Source organism: Xenopus laevis, chromosome 1S (genome assembly GCF_017654675.1).
Source record: "Xenopus laevis strain J_2021 chromosome 1S, Xenopus_laevis_v10.1, whole genome shotgun sequence".
NCBI classification, from domain to species: domain Eukaryota; kingdom Metazoa; phylum Chordata; class Amphibia; order Anura; family Pipidae; genus Xenopus; species Xenopus laevis.
The window spans coordinates 165,555,146-165,573,569 of record NC_054372.1 but is presented as its reverse complement, the minus strand read 5'-3'; the positions used below and the strand labels follow the sequence as shown (position 1 = coordinate 165,573,569).

Below are 18,424 nucleotides of genomic sequence, written 5' to 3'. Positions count from 1 at the left end.
CCCAACTTCCCCCCTACCATCCACTGACATAGGTCACAGCTTAAATATTTATTTTTTGCTTATGAAGTCAGGGCTCATGCATTGCTCTTTATCTGAATATTTTGCAATTGATTGTACAGGAAACATTTTCTCATAGGCTTCTTACATTCACCTTCATCTTTTTTAACTTGAAAAAAAAACATGCAAACTCAAGCAGTGATATTTATAAATGCAGATATTGCCTAATGTAAAATGAGATGATCTTATGATTGTCTTACTGCTCGAAAGTTTTTTTTTATCTATAGCAAATCTGTGCATGTCGTATTTAGTCAATAAAACTCTTTTTAAAGCGGACTAACTGGCATTACATACGTATCTCCTGAAAATTGCCTCACGCTCATTCTGATCCTCCAGACAGCCGACAGTCCGATCTGAAACAGTAACGACAGACGAGGCTGTCAGAGTCACCAAAAGGACCAGCCATCCTTCTCCTTCTTCCAGCTTCAGCTTCAGTTTGTGTGTTTTCTCTTTACTCATGGTTGAAAAGTCCACATGGCACCTAAAAGCAAAAAAGTTGTATCATCAAAAGAACAGGTCACTTAATAGGGCAGGCATGTAAATGGTAGACACATCATTTCTGGTAAAATAAATCTGTTGGTAAACTACAACTCCTAGTAACTAATCAGTCATACAATACATGACTTGAGGAAGGGAATTGTGAGCAACATAACTGTTTTTTGTCAGTTACACAAATTATGGAAGACAAGTCCTTGTAGGATTTGTTGTTTAGGGGATCTATAAAATCTACAAATCAATCATAAAGACATAATAACAGTAACAGGTAATGCCATTCTGCAGCAAGAAGGGTCAGGGTCGGACTGGGCCGGCAGGGACGCTGGGAAAAAACCTGGTGGGCCCTGGACCCCACTGGCCTAGACCTGCTCCCCCAACTGCCACATCAAGTGCAGTTGTTGCAACACCAAGGTCTGGAGTTTCGAGATTGGGATGGGGCCTGAGAAGGGTCAGCAAAGTATTTTGTAATAAAACAAAGCAGTTGTCCGGCTTATCTTTGTTTATAATATGCAGTGCAGTTGTGCTCAAAAGGGTTATTATTGAAACAGATGTACTCTAAGGACAAATGACTACGCTTATTAAGGGTGTGGAAGGCCACAGTTATGAATAATGATGGGCGAATAAATTCGCCTGGCACGAATTTGCGGCGAATTTGCGCGTTTCGCTGCCGGCTAATAAATTCGCAAATCTCCCGTGAAAATTCTCAAGTGAAAATTCGCCTGCGTCAATTTCCGTTTTTTTCGTGAAACGTTCCAAATGCTCGATTTTTTTCATGAAAAGGTTCAAATTGCTAGATTTTTTTGTGAAAACGTTTGAATTACTCTATTTTTTCGTGAAAATGTTTGAATTTCAGGAATTTTTCGTGAAAAAGTTTGAATTTCGAGAATTTTTCTGAACTTTCCTATTTCACGATTTTTTGCGAATTTTCTGCCGTTTTGCGAATTTTGTGGGAAATTCACAAATTTTTCATGAAACGGGAGAGATTCGCCCATCACTAGTTATGAAGAAAAGACTGACTGATCGGGAAAGTTTACACTGCAGAAAAGGAGCATAAGGGGGTATGAAACATTTGTATAAATATATAAGGGGACTATACAATAAAAAGTGATACTTTATTAACCAGTACAGTAGATCTTTCAGGTTGCCACAAGGGCATCCGCTCAGATGATAAGAAACAAGGTTTTATTTTAAGGTATGTGAAGCGTTTTGCATTCATTTTTACAGTAATTGTACTGGCAGATACATCTGACATAGTAACATAGTAACATAGTAAGTAAGGTTGAAAAAAGACACATGTCCATCGAGTTCAACCTTTTTTTTTTTTTTTTTTTTTTTATTAACTACCTATCTGCCAGTTGATCCAGAGGAAGGCAAAAAACCCATCTGAAGCCTCTCCAATTTGCCTTAGAGGGGGAAAAATTCCTTCCTGACTCCAAAATGGCAATCGGACTAGTCCCTGGATCAACTTGGACTATGAGCTATTTCCCATAACCCTGTATTCCCTCACTTGCTAAAAAGCCATCCAACCCCTTCTTAAAGCTATCTAATGTATCAGCCTGTACAACTGATTCAGGGAGAGAATTCCACATCTTCACAGCTCTCACTGTAAAAAACCCCTTCCGAATATTTAGGCGGAACTTCTTTTCTTCTAATCGGAATGGGTGACCTCGTGTCAGCTGGAAAGACCTACTGGTAAATAAAGCATTAGAGAGATTATTATATGATCCCCTTATATATTTATACATAGTCATCATATCACCCCTTAAGCGCCTCTTCTCCAGCGTGAACATCCCCAATTTGGCCAGTCTTTCCTCATAGCTAAGATTTTCAATACCTTTTACCAGCTTAGTTGCCCTTCTCTGTACCCTCTCTAATACAATAATGTCCTGTTTGAGTGATGGAGACCAAAACTGTACGGTATATTCTAGATGGGGCCTTACAAGTGCTCTATACAGTGGAAGAATGACCCCCTCCTCCCTTGACTCTATGCCCCTTTTAATACAGCTCAAGACCTTATTTGCCCTTGATGCTGCTGACTGGCATTGCTTGCTACAGCCAAGTTTATCATCTACAAGGACTCCAAGGTCCTTTTCCATAATGGATTTGCCTAGTGCAGTCCCATTAAGGGTATAAGTGGCTTGGATATTTTTACATCCCAGGTGCATGACTTTACATTTATCAACATTGAATCTCATTTGCCACTTAGCTGCCCAGATTGCCAGTTTGTCAAGATCATGTTGCAAGGATGCCACATCCTGGATGGAATTAATTGGGCTGGATAATTTTGTGTCATCTGCAAACACTGATACATTACTTACAACACCCTCCCAACAAAGGTTCCTTATGATTCCTTATTAACAAGCCAGTGGAAATCAGGGAAGAAGGGAGTGCATAAACCATTATAGAAAACACAGATAAGTGTGAAAAAATGTATAAAAGGTGTTTGTATGCGGAGGTTATATCATAGCTGTCATAGATACCCCTTTGTGGCAACTGATAACACCACCACTATAGTGGCACGTTCATACTATATATTTATACATAAATCACTATTGTTACTTTTAATTTGACAGCTGATTCCAGAAAATTCCTAACTTTAATTACATTAATTCATTGATTACCAGAGATGCCTTAATACATTTTGCAAGTAGCTTTTTTAAGAAGTCTATACCTTATCTTTTATTTTGTTTCCAACCATAATTAAAGAGATTAGGATATTTTTCAGCAGTTCCCTTACCATTGAAAGGTGTTTACACGTAGAAAATGTAAAAATTTAGTACAAATTAAAAATTGATAATAATGGCTGCTACAAACCCTTGTTCTTTATTAAACTCCACTAGAATATTATATATTATTTATGCAATGGAACTTTCCTTGCCTGCTAATGTTATAATTCTATGACTCACTAGAAAATTTGAGACCTTAATTAGTTAGCAATTGGCACGTCCCCCTTTTCATTCAATTTTGTTCATTTTTTTTTCAGAATTTTTTTAACTCATTAACTACAATTCTATTAGCAGTTTCCAACACAAATATTATTGTCTTTTTGCACTTTCATCAGATTTTTAATTCTTGTAGCATCCATTATTATCAATTTTTATTTTTAACAAAGAGGTGACTATTTCTATATATAGCACTTTATTTAAATAATCAAATAATTCAGGTCAATTTATATTTAGGAAATATGGATGTTGTATTTGTTGAATTAAAAGTAATGGTGGGGATTTAGTTATATTACTTGTATACAATAGTGGTGTAACAGTGCTACAAGGGGGTTGAAATCTGTCATGCCTATATTAACAAGCTGATCCAGGGACTGGTCCCATAACCTTTCTGAAGCAAATGGAAGAACAGGTCAGATGAAGTTTTTTGCCTTTATCTGGATGAGATTTTGTATTTTTAGAATGAAAGGCAATTTTTCAACCTCAGCAAATATGTTACTATACTAAAGATGGTTACGTATAACCTGAAAATGTAACATCTACAGTGCTACTTTGCTGGTACTTCTGTGTCAGTGCTGTAGATTCTATGAAACAATGTTGGTTATGGGGAGGTTATTTTACATAGTAACATAGTAAGTTAAGTTCATCAAGTTTAACCTTTGAACTCTATTTTAACCTGCCTAACAGCTGGTTGATTTTGCAGCAATAACTATAACACATTTAAGAAGACATATGTGGATGGAGAACCTTTTTAAATCGCTACTGAAATGATGGATTCTGTCAACTGATTTAATGTTTTTAACAAGGCTAACAAGTGAAGAGAGCTATGTTTATCCTAACTTCGGTGTATTCTAATGGATAATTGGGATCACTTATTAAAAGAACAAATGTTGAACTTAAATGTAATGTCCTGAACTGGGCCTAGCCCATTTGGACACTGGCGAGATGAATTGGACCGCCACAGTTGCCGCTGCCCCCCCCTACCGACCCCCCCCCCTCGGCCCTTGCAAAAAATTTTGCCCTTACACCGGTCCCTGGGCCAAAAAAGTTGGGGGCCGCTGATCTAGGAAATTGCTTTACATGTATTCCCTTAATATAATCTCAATTTCATTACCAAACCATAAAATGTAATTTCATTCTCTGCAATATGTTTCTTTCTTACTTACTAACTACTTTTTAATGTATTTTTTTTTTTTAAAAAAAACCCTGAAATTTAAGTTATAAAGCCACAGTTTAATATATTTATGGCCATTTACATGCACATAGTACCATCGTAGATTTTCAATTTTGAGGTAGATTTGTTCCAGTTTACAACTTTTACAAAGTAGAACAAATCTGCAACTTTTTTTCAAATTGAGCCAGAGAGGCAGCCATCATTTTTAAGCCACTTCAAATATTAAAATTATTATCCTGCTAAGTGATGAATTTTCACCCACATTGCAGCTGAAACAGGTTCTCTACAGAGTTTTTTAATAAAAGCCATTGCATTGCGCTGCCAACACCTTTCATTGCTGAAGGTTTGGGAAGTGGTAGATTTGCTTGACATGTATTGCTTTGGAGTTATATCATGTCTCATTGCTGGGCTGCCTGTGGCTTTTTTCACAAGTCTCTGTGCAGAGGAATAATCTTTTCTTTTCACAACCTGAATCCCTATTGTGAGGTTTTTTACTCAGAAAATAAGTCAGTTTAACAATTCACTAATTCACAGAGACTAAGGGGCAGATTTACTAAGGTTCAAGTGAATTTTCGAAGTACAAAAAGTTCGAATTTCAAAGTAATTTTTTGAATACTTCGACCATCGAATAGGATACCACGACTTCGATTTTACTTCGATTTTAGTAAAAATCGTTCGAATATTCGACCATTTGATAATCTAACTACTGTCTCTTTAAAAAAACTTCGACTACAATATTTCGCCAACTTAAGCCTGCCGAAGTGCTATGTTAGCCTATGTGGACCTTCCAGAGCAATTTTCTAAGTTTATTATATTCGAAGGAAAATCGTACGATCGTACGATAAAATCGTTTGAATCGTATGATTCAATCGTACTATGATCGGAATACGATCGTACGATGCATAAAATCCTCCAACTTCGAATGTCGGAGGATTCTATTCGATGGTCGAATTTCAAAGTATTTTCCACTTCGAAATTCACTTGACCCTTGATAAATCTGCCCCTAATTGTAAGGCATTGTTCAAGAGATTGTGTAAAGACTACTTCTACACCACAAGGATTTGATACTTGGAGTAGATATTTTAATTATTTAATTGTTCTTAACATTTTCTTTACCATAAAACAGCGTCCCATTAAAAAAATAGTAATTTTTAATTTCAGTGCTTTGAAATAAAAAAAAATATCATGGAGAACAAACTTTTCTTAATAAAATAAGATATGATTAGGGATGGGCGAATTTGACCTGTTTTTGTTTCACCAAAAATTTGCCGCCGGCGAAATGTCGCAGACGCCCATTAAAGTCTATGGGCGTCATTTCCGTGGCGAAACAAGGTGAAAAAATTCACCCATCCCTAGGTATGATAAAAGGTTTCAACACTTGCAAGGCAAGTAAAGCACATGCTGCAGCAGAGTCTACCCATTTAGAATAGTAGTAGTAGAATGAGTGAGCTTTAGCTGGTAACAGCAGCCTTGTGCTCCACCCAGGAGTATAGGAGGGGGTAGGTCTCCCCAGGCTCTGCTTGCCTGTAGTGAGGGGGCTGCAGTACTGTACCTGTTTCACATCTACTGTAGGGGATCCGGACCACATGAGATATTGACAATCTAGAAAGTAAACCTTCCAACTTCCCAAGCTACTCCTACAGTGGTGCAACATTTTACTGTCTCTACTAACACCTGTGATTGTACCTGACATCTTTTCAATAGCCTAAAAGCTTGTGTGTATTCAACCCTTGTGGTACTTCCAATTGAATAAAGACTTTGTTATATGTTTGGAAAGAACCCCTGGCATCCTTGCATCCATGCTTCTGATAGAAGCATTAAGCTAGTTTCCCTGCCTGCTCCCACTGCTGTATTTTAACATGGATTAATAAAGATTACTTTTACTCAAGCTTGGTTTCCCTGCAAATCATTGGTCGTTGGACCCTCACTTTCAAGTCTGTTCTCAATGAGTTTGTCTCCGCGTCCAGATCGATTTTAGAGGGATCGACCGGTAAATGGATTACGCTCCTTGTTCTCTCTGATAGGGCTGGAATGGCGTGCACCATCTCTTCTCAACCCCTGGCATCCTCTATTCTATTTTTATTACTTTGGTAGTGGAGAGGTTCAGTACAACAAAATTCACATGATATCTCTTCCACTTAGCAAAGACCCACCCTGCTAAAAGAGGATCTAATGTAATCCATGCTCTAACCAACTAGTTGGACTTAGCCTGTTTAAGCCAAATAGGGTTACATGTCCCTTGGTGTAAGCTATCTTTGAGATAATGTTTCAAAAACAAGCATGGTAATGAACACTAATAAGTAAAAATATAATGCCTCCTTGGAACACAGGCCATAGACTTGGGGGCTGATTCACTAAGGGTCGAATATCGAGGGTTAATTAACCCTCGATATTCAACTAGGAATTGAAATCCTTCGACTTCGAATATCGAAGTCAAAGGATTTAGCGCAAATACTGTGATCGTACGATCGAAGGAATATCCTTCGATCAAAAAAACTTAGGAAAGCCTATGGGGACCTTCCCCATAGGCTAACATTGACTTCGGTAGCTTTTAGCTGCCGAACTAGGGGGTCGAAGTTTTTTTTAAAGAGACAGTACTTCGACTATCGAATGGTCGAATAGTCGAACGATTTTTACTTCGAATCCTTCGATTCAAAGTCGTAGTCGAAGGTCGAAGTAGCCCATTCGATGGTCGAAGTAGCCCAAAAAATACATCTTTTTTTTACTTCGAATCCTTCACCTTCATTTAGTGAATCGGCCCCTTAGAGTAGTGTTACAATGAGAGTAAGACATATCAGAATGTATATACTGCATCTAACTGTATAATTTGTGAAGATATTAACTGGGCAAAAAGGAGGGGTTGGTACAAAGAGAGAGAATGTGCGGAACGAAGTACAGAGCAACTCATACAAATGTGGTTTAATAGAAGTGAATGCTAATCATATACAGGTATGGGAACTATTATCCAGAATCATCGGGACCTGGGGCTTTCCGGATAACGGATCTTTCCGTAATTTGGATCTTCACACCTTAAGACTATTAGAAAAATCATGTAAACATTAAATAACCCCAATAGTCTGGTTCTGCTTCCAATAAGGATTAATTATATTTTAGTTGGAATCAAGTACAAGCAACCGTTTTCTTACTACAGAGAAAAAGGAAATCATTTTTAAAATATTGGATTATTTGATTATAATAGCGTCTATGGGAGACGGCCTTTCCGTAATTCAGAACTTTCTGGATAACGTGTTTCTGGATAACGGATCCCATACCTGTATTTAAAACGTATTAATTCACGAAGGTCTATTAATAAATTCATCAGAAATGAAAAGCATGTAAAATAAATGGTGAATCTATTCTAAATATTACATTAAATAGCCAAGGCAATGTCAACTCTCTATCTATTTAATCATTCACTAGTCTTTTCACTAGTTAAATGCTTAGCAAATGTTGTCTATAAAAAAAATCCAATGGAAATCAAAGCATAAAGTATTGTTGTGGCTGCAAATCCAGAGCAATTTGATCAATATGGAAATAACAGAAATAAATTCAGACTTAAAAAGTGGACCTTTCCAAGGCATTACTGCCCATAGTAGAATAACTGTTATAGTGATCTTATTAAAACAAAGAATTCAAATGAGTACACAAGAGAAGAGGAGTACACCCATTTCACATGTTTAATTGACTCAGGGTTTATAGCATTAGGAATATGGTATGTAAATACTTATTAAAAATGTAATGCACTCCTCTTCCAATTTAAAAAAGTAATCTCTATAACATTGGTACGCATAAGCCTAAAATTCTGTGCGATCATTATGTAAAACTGATGCTTAGAAACCAGCAGCTATGCTTTGCAGTGCTTATTATAATTATTACTGTTAGAATAATACCGATCATCAACAATTCATGAAGTACAAATAGATTCTGTAGAAAATCGATGCTGGGGATAATAAAATTGAATAATTTTAACCAAATTATGCACCTTAAGGAAAGGAAGTTCATTCAGTGACAAAGAAAACTGTTGAGTGCAAATTACTATCTATTGAGTTCTAAATATACACAACCAATGAGAACAGTTTAAAGAGTGAAGAGATAATAGGACAACTGTAAAATAGGTGGTTGATAAAATAATGGAAACCTCATCTTGCATTAAAATAACATTTGAAAAACAGTGTTTGTGGCCTATTTTTTCTGGAAGTCCATATATGTAGATCCACCATCCGTGGGCATAAGAAGAGGAGTGTGCAAAAAAAAAAAGTTCTAGATTTTAAATAAACACAGAGCATAATAGTCATCTGAATGACTCCCTTCTAGCAAAAAGGGCTTCACAGAGCTAAAAGTGGACGTCTTCATATGTGTGCTGTCTCACATATTCTATGATTGGATGAAACTCTCAATTGACTCACAAAAGGGAAATTGAACACATTGAAACCTGACATTTAAGACATTTGCTAGGGTTATGCAGGAATTTGCAATTAAAAAATGCCTAAAGAAATTACACAAACCTAAGTAACTTTAATAGCTAACACTACGAAAGACCTGTAATGGTCATTATATTGGCATACTTGTCATCCAAGTGCTCCCAAAGCCACAAACAATGTTTCCAGCAAGAAAACGCAAGTATTACAATTTGATACAAATTGTTAATGGTTAGAAAAAGTACAAAATAATCAAAAAAGTAGTATTGCTGTAAAGAAGATGAACATGAGGTTCAACCTTGTCAACATAATATCACTGAGCCATTATAGTCAGTTTTCAAAACATGAATAGAAATATCCCCTCTTTATTATAGCTCAATGAACTTGAATGTGCCTTACAGGAGGAATTGAACATAATTTGTGACATGAATTATTTGAATGTATTCTAAAAAATGCATAAAAAATAACCGATCCAACATCAAATTACACAAAAAGGCTTTTGTTGAAGTCATTGCTCTTTAGAATCACTTAGATGACCAGCAACTGATTTAAGAATGTTAAAAAAAAGTCAAAAAACAACCAATTAACATTGGTTTTAGCTGAGATGAAAGGTTTAAGAAAGCTGATCAGTCACTAAATTCGTTCAAGTTGGGGTAACTTCTCGTATGTGATGAGAGAAGCATTATCATGGATGAATAAAGGTTCTCTTAAAAAAAATATTGTAGAGGTAGATGTTTTTCTGGTTAGTTCTTTAGTGTTTATATTCACAAAATCCAGTTTTTGGCTCTGTTAAAAATGCCTTTCTGTTATAGGGGTTCCCGAGGAGTCAACTGCAGAATATTTACTTATATTTTAGTAAGTACAAAGCGGAAAAGGAGGTTCAGCTGAATGTTTGGCTGCTGGAATCCCATACCTCTAATGTGGTCAATAGAAATCCATGAATAATCCAAACAGTGGAAATGTAGCAAAGTGTGCATATGCCCCAGAGCCCTACGACTTTTTAATTGTCATTTTATTTTTATTATAGCGGCACATTTTTTTTTTAACTTTGTGATCCATTTGGTATACTCTATTTGTGGTCTAGCATATATAAATGTGTGTGAAATCGAATTCAAACGAATGCGCTATTCCTTCGATTCATACGATTCAAATTCGCCAAATACAGACCTATTCAATCGAAAACATACCTATTCTACCAAAAAAAACTGACTTCATTTTGGTTGGTCTTTTTGAATTCAAATTTTGAACTTTTTTCGATTCGAAATTCGACCCTTGATAAATATGTCCCTATATGTAGGTAATGAAAACTTACTTGTTTATAGGGAATTTAAAATTGAATCTAAAGATCTTTTTTTTATCAGCTAACTTGGTCCTATATTGCTAATTCAATTATATATCTTGCTAGTGTCTTGATATTCAGTGCCAAATGTTTAGAGCTTTATTTGAAATATTAGAAATGTAATTTTTATCATTCATAATGTTTATAAAAAAGGCCAACACCACACACTAAAAAAATTAATTTGTAATGAATTTTTAAGCAAAAATCTGCATCACTGAAGGATTACAAAAATGTATAATTACACCAATAATTGCATCCATACCTGCCCATATTGGCTTGTAAATAACTCCTGCTACATAAAAATTGCATGACACAGGATTTATTTATCCAGAATGCACAGAAAAACAAGCAGCTCCCTGACAGCCCCCCATTCCTGGCAGTTTATTGCAGTTGTCAGGAGCCAATTTGCTCAGATTACTACTATGCATAAAGGTGTAACAATTGTATGGATATATATGGCGATCAGTGCTTGGTGGCCAGCCATAAACACAGGTGACAATAAAGTTAAATAATTGCATGGAGATTAAAATCATTTCACCTCTGGTTGATATTTTATTCTTCATGGCATTTACATCTCATTCTCAACTCTACTGTACACTAATCAATTTTGATATCACAATATTTTCATACATACACAGAAAAACAAATAGCTGGGTAATTGGGGTTGCCGTAATAAGCATTTTTCACACATTTGTAATAAAAAAATATCTGCTCAGATTTAAAAGTACACTGTAGCCTCTCTTTCTTTGTATCTGTGCATATCTGTTTTTTTTAGTGTAAGAATATTATTAATCAAGCCACATAAGGCATAAGGTTTAAGGGTGAGTGTATAATTCTTTATTTATATCTAACTCTTGATTGGACTGTGTCAAAGTGTATTAAGGCTACAGACAAACATGCGAGCGGTTTCAGGGGTTTTTTTTTTAAAAAAAAAGGCTACTTTCGCGTATTTACCCTAGTGGTTTAAGCTTAGGCAATGAAAGAATATCGCTAGGGTATATGCAGCAGTCAGCACGGCAGTGCAAACTGCACCAAAACCGTTTGCTGCTTCTGCATGTGTGTCCGTAGCCTAAGGGGCAAATTTACTTACCTCCGAAAATCCACTAGCGTTGGCTAATTTGCATACGGTGTGCAATTAAAGTACAATGGACGAATATGTTGCAGCACATACATTACACTACACAAGACCAGGGAACCTTAATAAAATAAAACAGAGTTGAGATATTGCCCTACACATTAGCCCAGTGTATAGTTTATGTGCCATATGTAAGGAAATGTGGGGGGGAAGCCGGGTACCCTAAAAAAAAATGTACGTACTTTTGCAGGCTATCACCCTGAAAAAAGGAAAAGTCACCAGCGTTTTTCAGGACATAGAAAAATTTTCAACAAAATTTCAAGTAAGTCCTATCTACTCTATTGCACTTTGCCTGGTCTGAGGTGGCAAAGGCAAGTCTGGCGATAGAGGTAACGGCCAGGAAAATAAAAATCTTAGTGAATTTGCATAGTAACAATCTTTCGCCAGAGTGAAAATTCACCTGGCGTTAGAGTGCAGAGTTGCGCCAGAGTCTATCTCCTTCGCTAGCGAAATTACGCCAGCGACCGTTAGTAAATCGTCGAAGTGCCGAAATGATGTCACACTGGCGAATTTTAGCCAGCGTTAGCCACTTTGCCCTTTAGTAAATTTCCCCCTAAAAGTCTGTATTAAGATCCAATATTCAATGACTACTTATAAATCATTAGTGAATGAGCACATTTTACAGATATGCAGATACGCAACATAATTTGCATATAAACATGAGTTCATAATGATAAGCCTCAAATGTCTTAACATTTTGACCAATGTTATGTCTGTCTTTGCTCATGGTAAATATGTGTAGTTCTAATTATGGGGCCGATTCACTAAGGGGCGAATTTCGAAGTTAAAAATACTTCGAAATTCGACCCTCGAATTGAAATCCTTCGACTTCGAATATCGAAGTCGAAGGATTTAGCGCTAATCCTGCGATCGATCGATCGAAGGATTTTTCGTTTGATCGAACGATTAAATCCTTCGAATCGAACGATTCAAAGGATTTTAATCCAACGATCGAAGGAAAATCCTTCGATCAAAAAAAGGTTAGCAAGCCTATGGGGACCTTCCCCATAGGCTAACATTGACTTCGGTAGGTTTTATCTGCCGAAGTAGGGGGTCGAAGTCTTTTTTAAAGGGAAAGTACTTCGACTATCGAATGGTCGAATAGTCGAACGATTTTTCGTTCGAATCGTTCGAATCGAAGTCGAAGGTCGTAGTCGAAGGTCGAAGTAGCCCATTCGATGGTCGAAGTACCCAAAAAATACTTCGAAATTCAAAGTATTTTTCATTCGAATCCTTCACTCGAGCTGAGTGAATCGGCCCCTATGTGTAGTTCTAATCTTGGCCACTAATGAACATGAAATTAGGGAACACTATGGCAAACTAGCCATGTAGACACGGATTACAAATTCATAGTGTTAAAGGAACAGTAACACCAAAAAATTAAAGTGTTTTAAAGTAAAGAAAATATCATGTTCTGTTGCCCTGCACTGGTAAAACTGATGTGTTTGATTCAGAAACACTACTATAGTTCATATAAACAAGCTGCTGAGTAGCAATGGCGGAAATTGAAAAAAGGCTAAATGGTACAGGATAAGTAATGGATAACAGATAAGATTATGTTCTACAGAGCTTATCTGCTGTGTAACTTGAGCCTTTTCTCCTTTGAATGGCTGCCCTCATTGCTACACAGCAGCTTATTTATTTAAACAATAGTAGTGTTTCTGAAGCAAACACAGCAGTTTTACTAGTGCAGGGCAACACTGCATTATATTTTTATTACTTTAAAACAATTTTGTTTTTTGATATTACTGGTCCTTTAATATGACCGTTATCCATTTTATTTAGGGATTACATTGGCATGTCTGGGGCAAATATCTTCACTATTTATTTTTTATACTACTTATATTGGCTTATCTATGTTGTGTTTTAAGAAAATGGGTGTTATGTTTAGGGGGGTGGCCAAGAAGTTGGCACGGTTACAAAAAATATTATGCTCCGCCGTCTCACTAATATAGGCCACCTGTTAAGCTCTTTTCCCAGGGCCCACCAAGGTCTTAAAACAGCTCTGAGGGGAAGGTGTTGCCTATGGGGCAAGATGGTAAAAGAAGCTGAATGTCCTGTATGAACGACTCCGACACAGTTCTTTTTCACTTCATTTGCATCATCACTGCAAAGCACAATGTTTAGGTGACAATTTCTTTATATGAAGCAGAAAATTACTTCAGCTAAATTGTTTTCTTCAATTATTCCTCAGCACAAATAATCCACTTGCATTAATGAACCAGCATTAATGAAACAGTGTATTTCTCAAAGGTATTAATGAACTCATGCGTTTCACTTTTTGTTTTAACTTATACCTCTAGTAGTTGGATCTGCATCCCAGTGGTTTTATAGACAGAAACAGAAATGTGTCTGTTAATTGGCTAATGTGATCTAACATACGTATATGGTTTGTTTGCTTTGTTTGTGTGCTCTGTGAATCTAAGTATCACAGGGGGCTTCCTTGTTTCTTATGCAGGGACCCTGATATTTGGGTATATTTTACTCAGGCAGTTCCCCCTATGTAATTGGAAACCTAAGGGTCCTTTAGTATACTCAGGCAGCTATGTCCCTTTTCCTGGGTCCATAGTATTTCAAGGTTTGCCCATTAGGTGGCAGCATGTAAAAGTATAAAGGGGTTTAGCCCCATGTGCTAAAAATCTTTTCTAGGACCTCACCTCTCTGTGAGATGTTACAGGTTACTTCTGGTAAAAGTTATATAGTGCTAGTAAGTTTTGTCAGAGTTGCTCTAGGAGTAAGAGGAAGGCTCAGGGAAGTTAGTGAGAAGTTTCCTCTCCAACGAGGAAAAATATTGGGGTTAGGACCCCATGGTGTGTGTTCCACTAGTGCAGGAACTTCAGTGGGTGAGTTGAGGACCAGGCAGGGTGCCAAGATAAAAGATCCCAGGCTGAGGATCCATATGAACAAAGTTCTACTTGATCGGCGGAATTGCCCCAGGAGTGCGATAACCTATATCTTGCTTATTTCACCTCTGGCAGCGATTCTGCTATCATTACACTGCATTACATCAAAGTGCCTTTAAATTCATTCATTTCAACTGTTCATTATTGAACCAGTTATTTTGCTGCTAAGGAAACATATTTGTGACTGGATCCTTTGCTACACGGAACTACACAAGGTACCAGGAGTTGCAGGAAGTTGCTCAGGTACCCATGGGTCAGTGACACAGTACAAGCAGACCTAGTCCAGGTCACACACTACTACGCAGCGAAAGTGCACTCAAGGGTGTGCTACACTTATAATGGAGATTTTCTTTTTAGAATTATCCAATAGCACATAAAAAGTATATTATTATGAAAATGGTTTATTTACATGAAGCAGGGTTTTACATACAGTATGATCTGTTTTATTCAATATATTTTTTGGGATATAGTTTTCATTTCAATGCATAGGTGCAACCAACTGGAAAGTGGCTTCTATCTAGTCCTCCTTTTTTGGCCTTCTCTCTACAGGTAAATAATTAGGATCCAGAATTATAATGTTGATGTTATGGTTATACCTTAAATCACATTTACGCAAAGCTATCATCCCCTTTTACAAAATATAATATTCCAAACAATTGATCATTTCCCACTGTCTAGAAATACAGTATATACTCTCATGCCAAACTGATGAACCACATTTTCTTCCACAATCATGCAATTACTCAGCTTTGCAAGGTACTCCATCTTCTCCCTCTTCAATTAACTACACAATGTATTTTCCAAACAGCCAAACCCAAATACAGTTGCTTTAACCACTTAGAAAGCACAAAATAATCCTTCAATAGCTGTCCCGCTTCTAAGCAATTGTGTCATCAAGTCAGTGAAAGACAGGTGCGTATGGGCAGAGTTACCTGTTTTAGGGCTCATACACATTAGCCATTTTCCTGTGCTCCCCTGTGTTCCGGCAAGGTGTCTCATTCCACCTGCATTCAGCGCTTACAGGCATCATTGTAAGGATGCCCCATTAAAGCAGAATTGCCTGCGTTTGGCGTTTACATGCATCATCGTGAGGACACCCTGTTAAAGAAGAAATTACTGCGTCTGGACCTGCACTCCCTTGAGTTTAAATGCTTTTAACAGGAATGCAGGGGACTGCAGAAAAATGGGTAATGTGTACAAGCCCTAGTTGTAGCTGGTACTAAGAAAATATTTGTGGCTACAATCATACAGAAACAATTTAAGTCCTGAAATGAGCATAATCTAGAGTACAGTAGGACAAGTAGGGAAGCCAAAAAAACAAGGATTACCATTTTATCTATATCTATAGAATGTATATGTCTTATTTATATATTTACTTGTATTCTCAGTGCTTGTGTTTACTGTGTTTACAGTAAAATGCATAAAACAATATATTTATTGTATGTACTATAGTCAGTTGGAGAGCTGTTAAGAGAATAAATTAATAGTGATTTTGCATTCATTTTTATTTCAAGGGAATTGATCCTCAAGCTTTGAACATTTATTCATGTGGATAGACAGACCAATAAAACACATTATTAATATCCAATTAAATTCATGTCAGATGAGTTATATAATTTAATGTGAACCATGATTAATGTCACGGCGTTGTTTTGACCACAGTAAAACCATGCTTATCAACAAATAGGGGCCCATTTACTTAGCTCGAGTGAAGGAATAGAGGAAAAAAAACTTTGAATTTCGAATGTTTTTTTTTGGCTACTTCGACCTTCGACTACGACTTCGAATTGAACGATTCAAACTAAAAATCGTTCGACTATTCGACCATTTGATAGTCGAAGTACTGTCTCTTCGACCCCCTAGTTCGCCACCTAAAGCCTACCGAAAGTCAATGTTAGCCTATGGGGAAGGTCCCCATAGGCTTTCTAAGTATTTTTTTGTCGAAGAAAAATCGTTCGATTGATGGATTAAAACCCTTCGATCGAATGATTTTTCGTTCGATTGAACGAATTGCGGTAAATCCTTTGGCTTCGATATTCGAAGGATTTTAATTCGGCAGTCGAATATCGAGGGTTAATTAACCCTCGATATTCGACTTTAAGTAAATTTGCCCCTTAATGTAGTGACATGAAGCAAAAATGGTGACAAGAGGAACTGAGCTCACAAATGCTCCACCTAGTGTTTTTGAGTTTCACAGTTTTTTTAAGGAAGCAGTGAAAGGTGGAGGGATAAAATTTGATTACCACTGAGGCTATTCCCGTGGGAAGACAACTTAAGAAAAAAATTCCATTGACTCTAATACACCAATGATGCGAGTTGAGGCACTCACCTCAGGCAGCAGCGACCCACTGTTTGCCAGGGGCAGCAAAAATGGCTCTCCTGGTAACTAAGAGCCAAATTTCCACTTTTCAACACGGAAATTCGGCTCTTTTAGTGCAGAGAGCGCAATTGCGTTCTCTGAACTAGCGACGTAGACCACCCCCGACCCCTCCGGTGAAACGTGGACTGCCCCCGACCCCCTCGGGCACTGAAGAGGTGAGTGCCGTGGAGAGGGGTGGGGGCAGCAAAAGGAACGTTGCCTCAGGCGGCAAAATTACCAGGATCGCCACTGCTAATACATTTAGGGGTTATTTATCAAGGCTTGAATTTTTCTGAGTATTTCTAACATAAAAATCCAATCAACTCCGACTGCCTGAATGAACCTTATTTATCATTAAATAAGGTCGAAAAAATTGGGTCGGGCAAAAATCCAATAATTTCGGAGCTTTTCGGAATTTTTCATACTTTTCCGCAAATACCACGAGTTTTCTGACTTTTTGGTCCAAAATCCCCGAAATTATTGGATATCAGTACGGACAACAGCGCAGACACTGGGACCTTCCCCATTGACTTATACAGGACTTCGAGAGCTTTGAGATGCTGGATTTTCGGAGTCGGACATTTAAGACCATCAGGCTTTAATAAATTCCTAAAAAATTGTTTTGTTTTTTTTTAGTCCAAAAACTACAAATTATTCGAATTCCGGATATTTGGATTATATATGAAAGTTGGAATCATTTAAAAAAAAAAAAAACATAATCGCATGATTTTAGGGGTTCTGATTCAGTTTGGCCAGGAACTTGGATTTGAACAAATCCTGCCAAAAGGTTGGAATCCAGGGCATCCCAAGTTCTTCTGCTTAGAAAATTAAATTCGAAGACCCATATGATATATAGTGTATACTGTCAGTATGAAACAAAGCAGCATCAGAACACCTTTCTTTTCTTAAGAGTTTTTTTCCGGACTATGGGCGATTGAAAAGCATCAGGCATAAAGTGGTTGGCACAGCCCTGTACTGACAATGTCCGTAGAAGTTGCATTAAATGTTGCCTTGTTAGTGGCTTACTAATACAAGGGTATGAATTTGCTTTTTCAAAAATTCAAATTTAAGTTAAAATAAAAATTTCTGACAGTTTTTCTTTAATTCATTTCAGCTTGAAAAGCTATAAGGCAGCTGGCCACAGGACAAATTATTTTCTAGCACAACCATTTCACCTTTTGATATCTGTTTTTGCTGCTGTTGATGGTTGATCACCAGAAAGGTCCTGACTTTCCCTCAAGTACTGTTTTCTGACAGGAAGGGAGGAGCTTGAGTCCAACCATTGTTAACCAAAGTAAGAAAATGTCAAATACAAATCATAGGAATGTTTATGAAATGTAAACAAATCAATGTACCTCTTCACAGACTGATGATCTATCAGCAGCCCATGAACAGAACTCTCTAGTCAGCATGCCACTATGGCCCAGTGGTTTTTACTTAAGGATTAAGCCATCAATACTGACCTAAGGATTTTATGCACACAGGTAGACAAGACATGAGACATACAGAGTTAAAAGGCTGATGTCCTGTACCTGCATAGCCAAATGACCCAGATATTTCGCATAATTTTATATTGTGCTTTTTAGTTTAATAAAAATGAAT

General features: G+C 37.1%; 1 protein-coding gene across 3 annotated transcripts in view; it reads right to left on the bottom strand.

Annotated features, from left to right (window-relative positions):
* The window catches only part of LOC108707234 (multiple C2 and transmembrane domain-containing protein 1), a 359,140-nt gene that overhangs the window by 193,336 nt on the left and 147,380 nt on the right, over positions 1 to 18,424 (bottom strand). For all 3 annotated transcript variants that reach the window (XM_041580463.1, XM_018244369.2, XM_041580464.1), the window contains one exon: positions 352 to 538. In XM_041580463.1, coding sequence (XP_041436397.1) covers positions 352 to 538 — 187 coding nt within the window. The remainder of the gene's footprint in view (positions 1 to 351; positions 539 to 18,424) is intronic.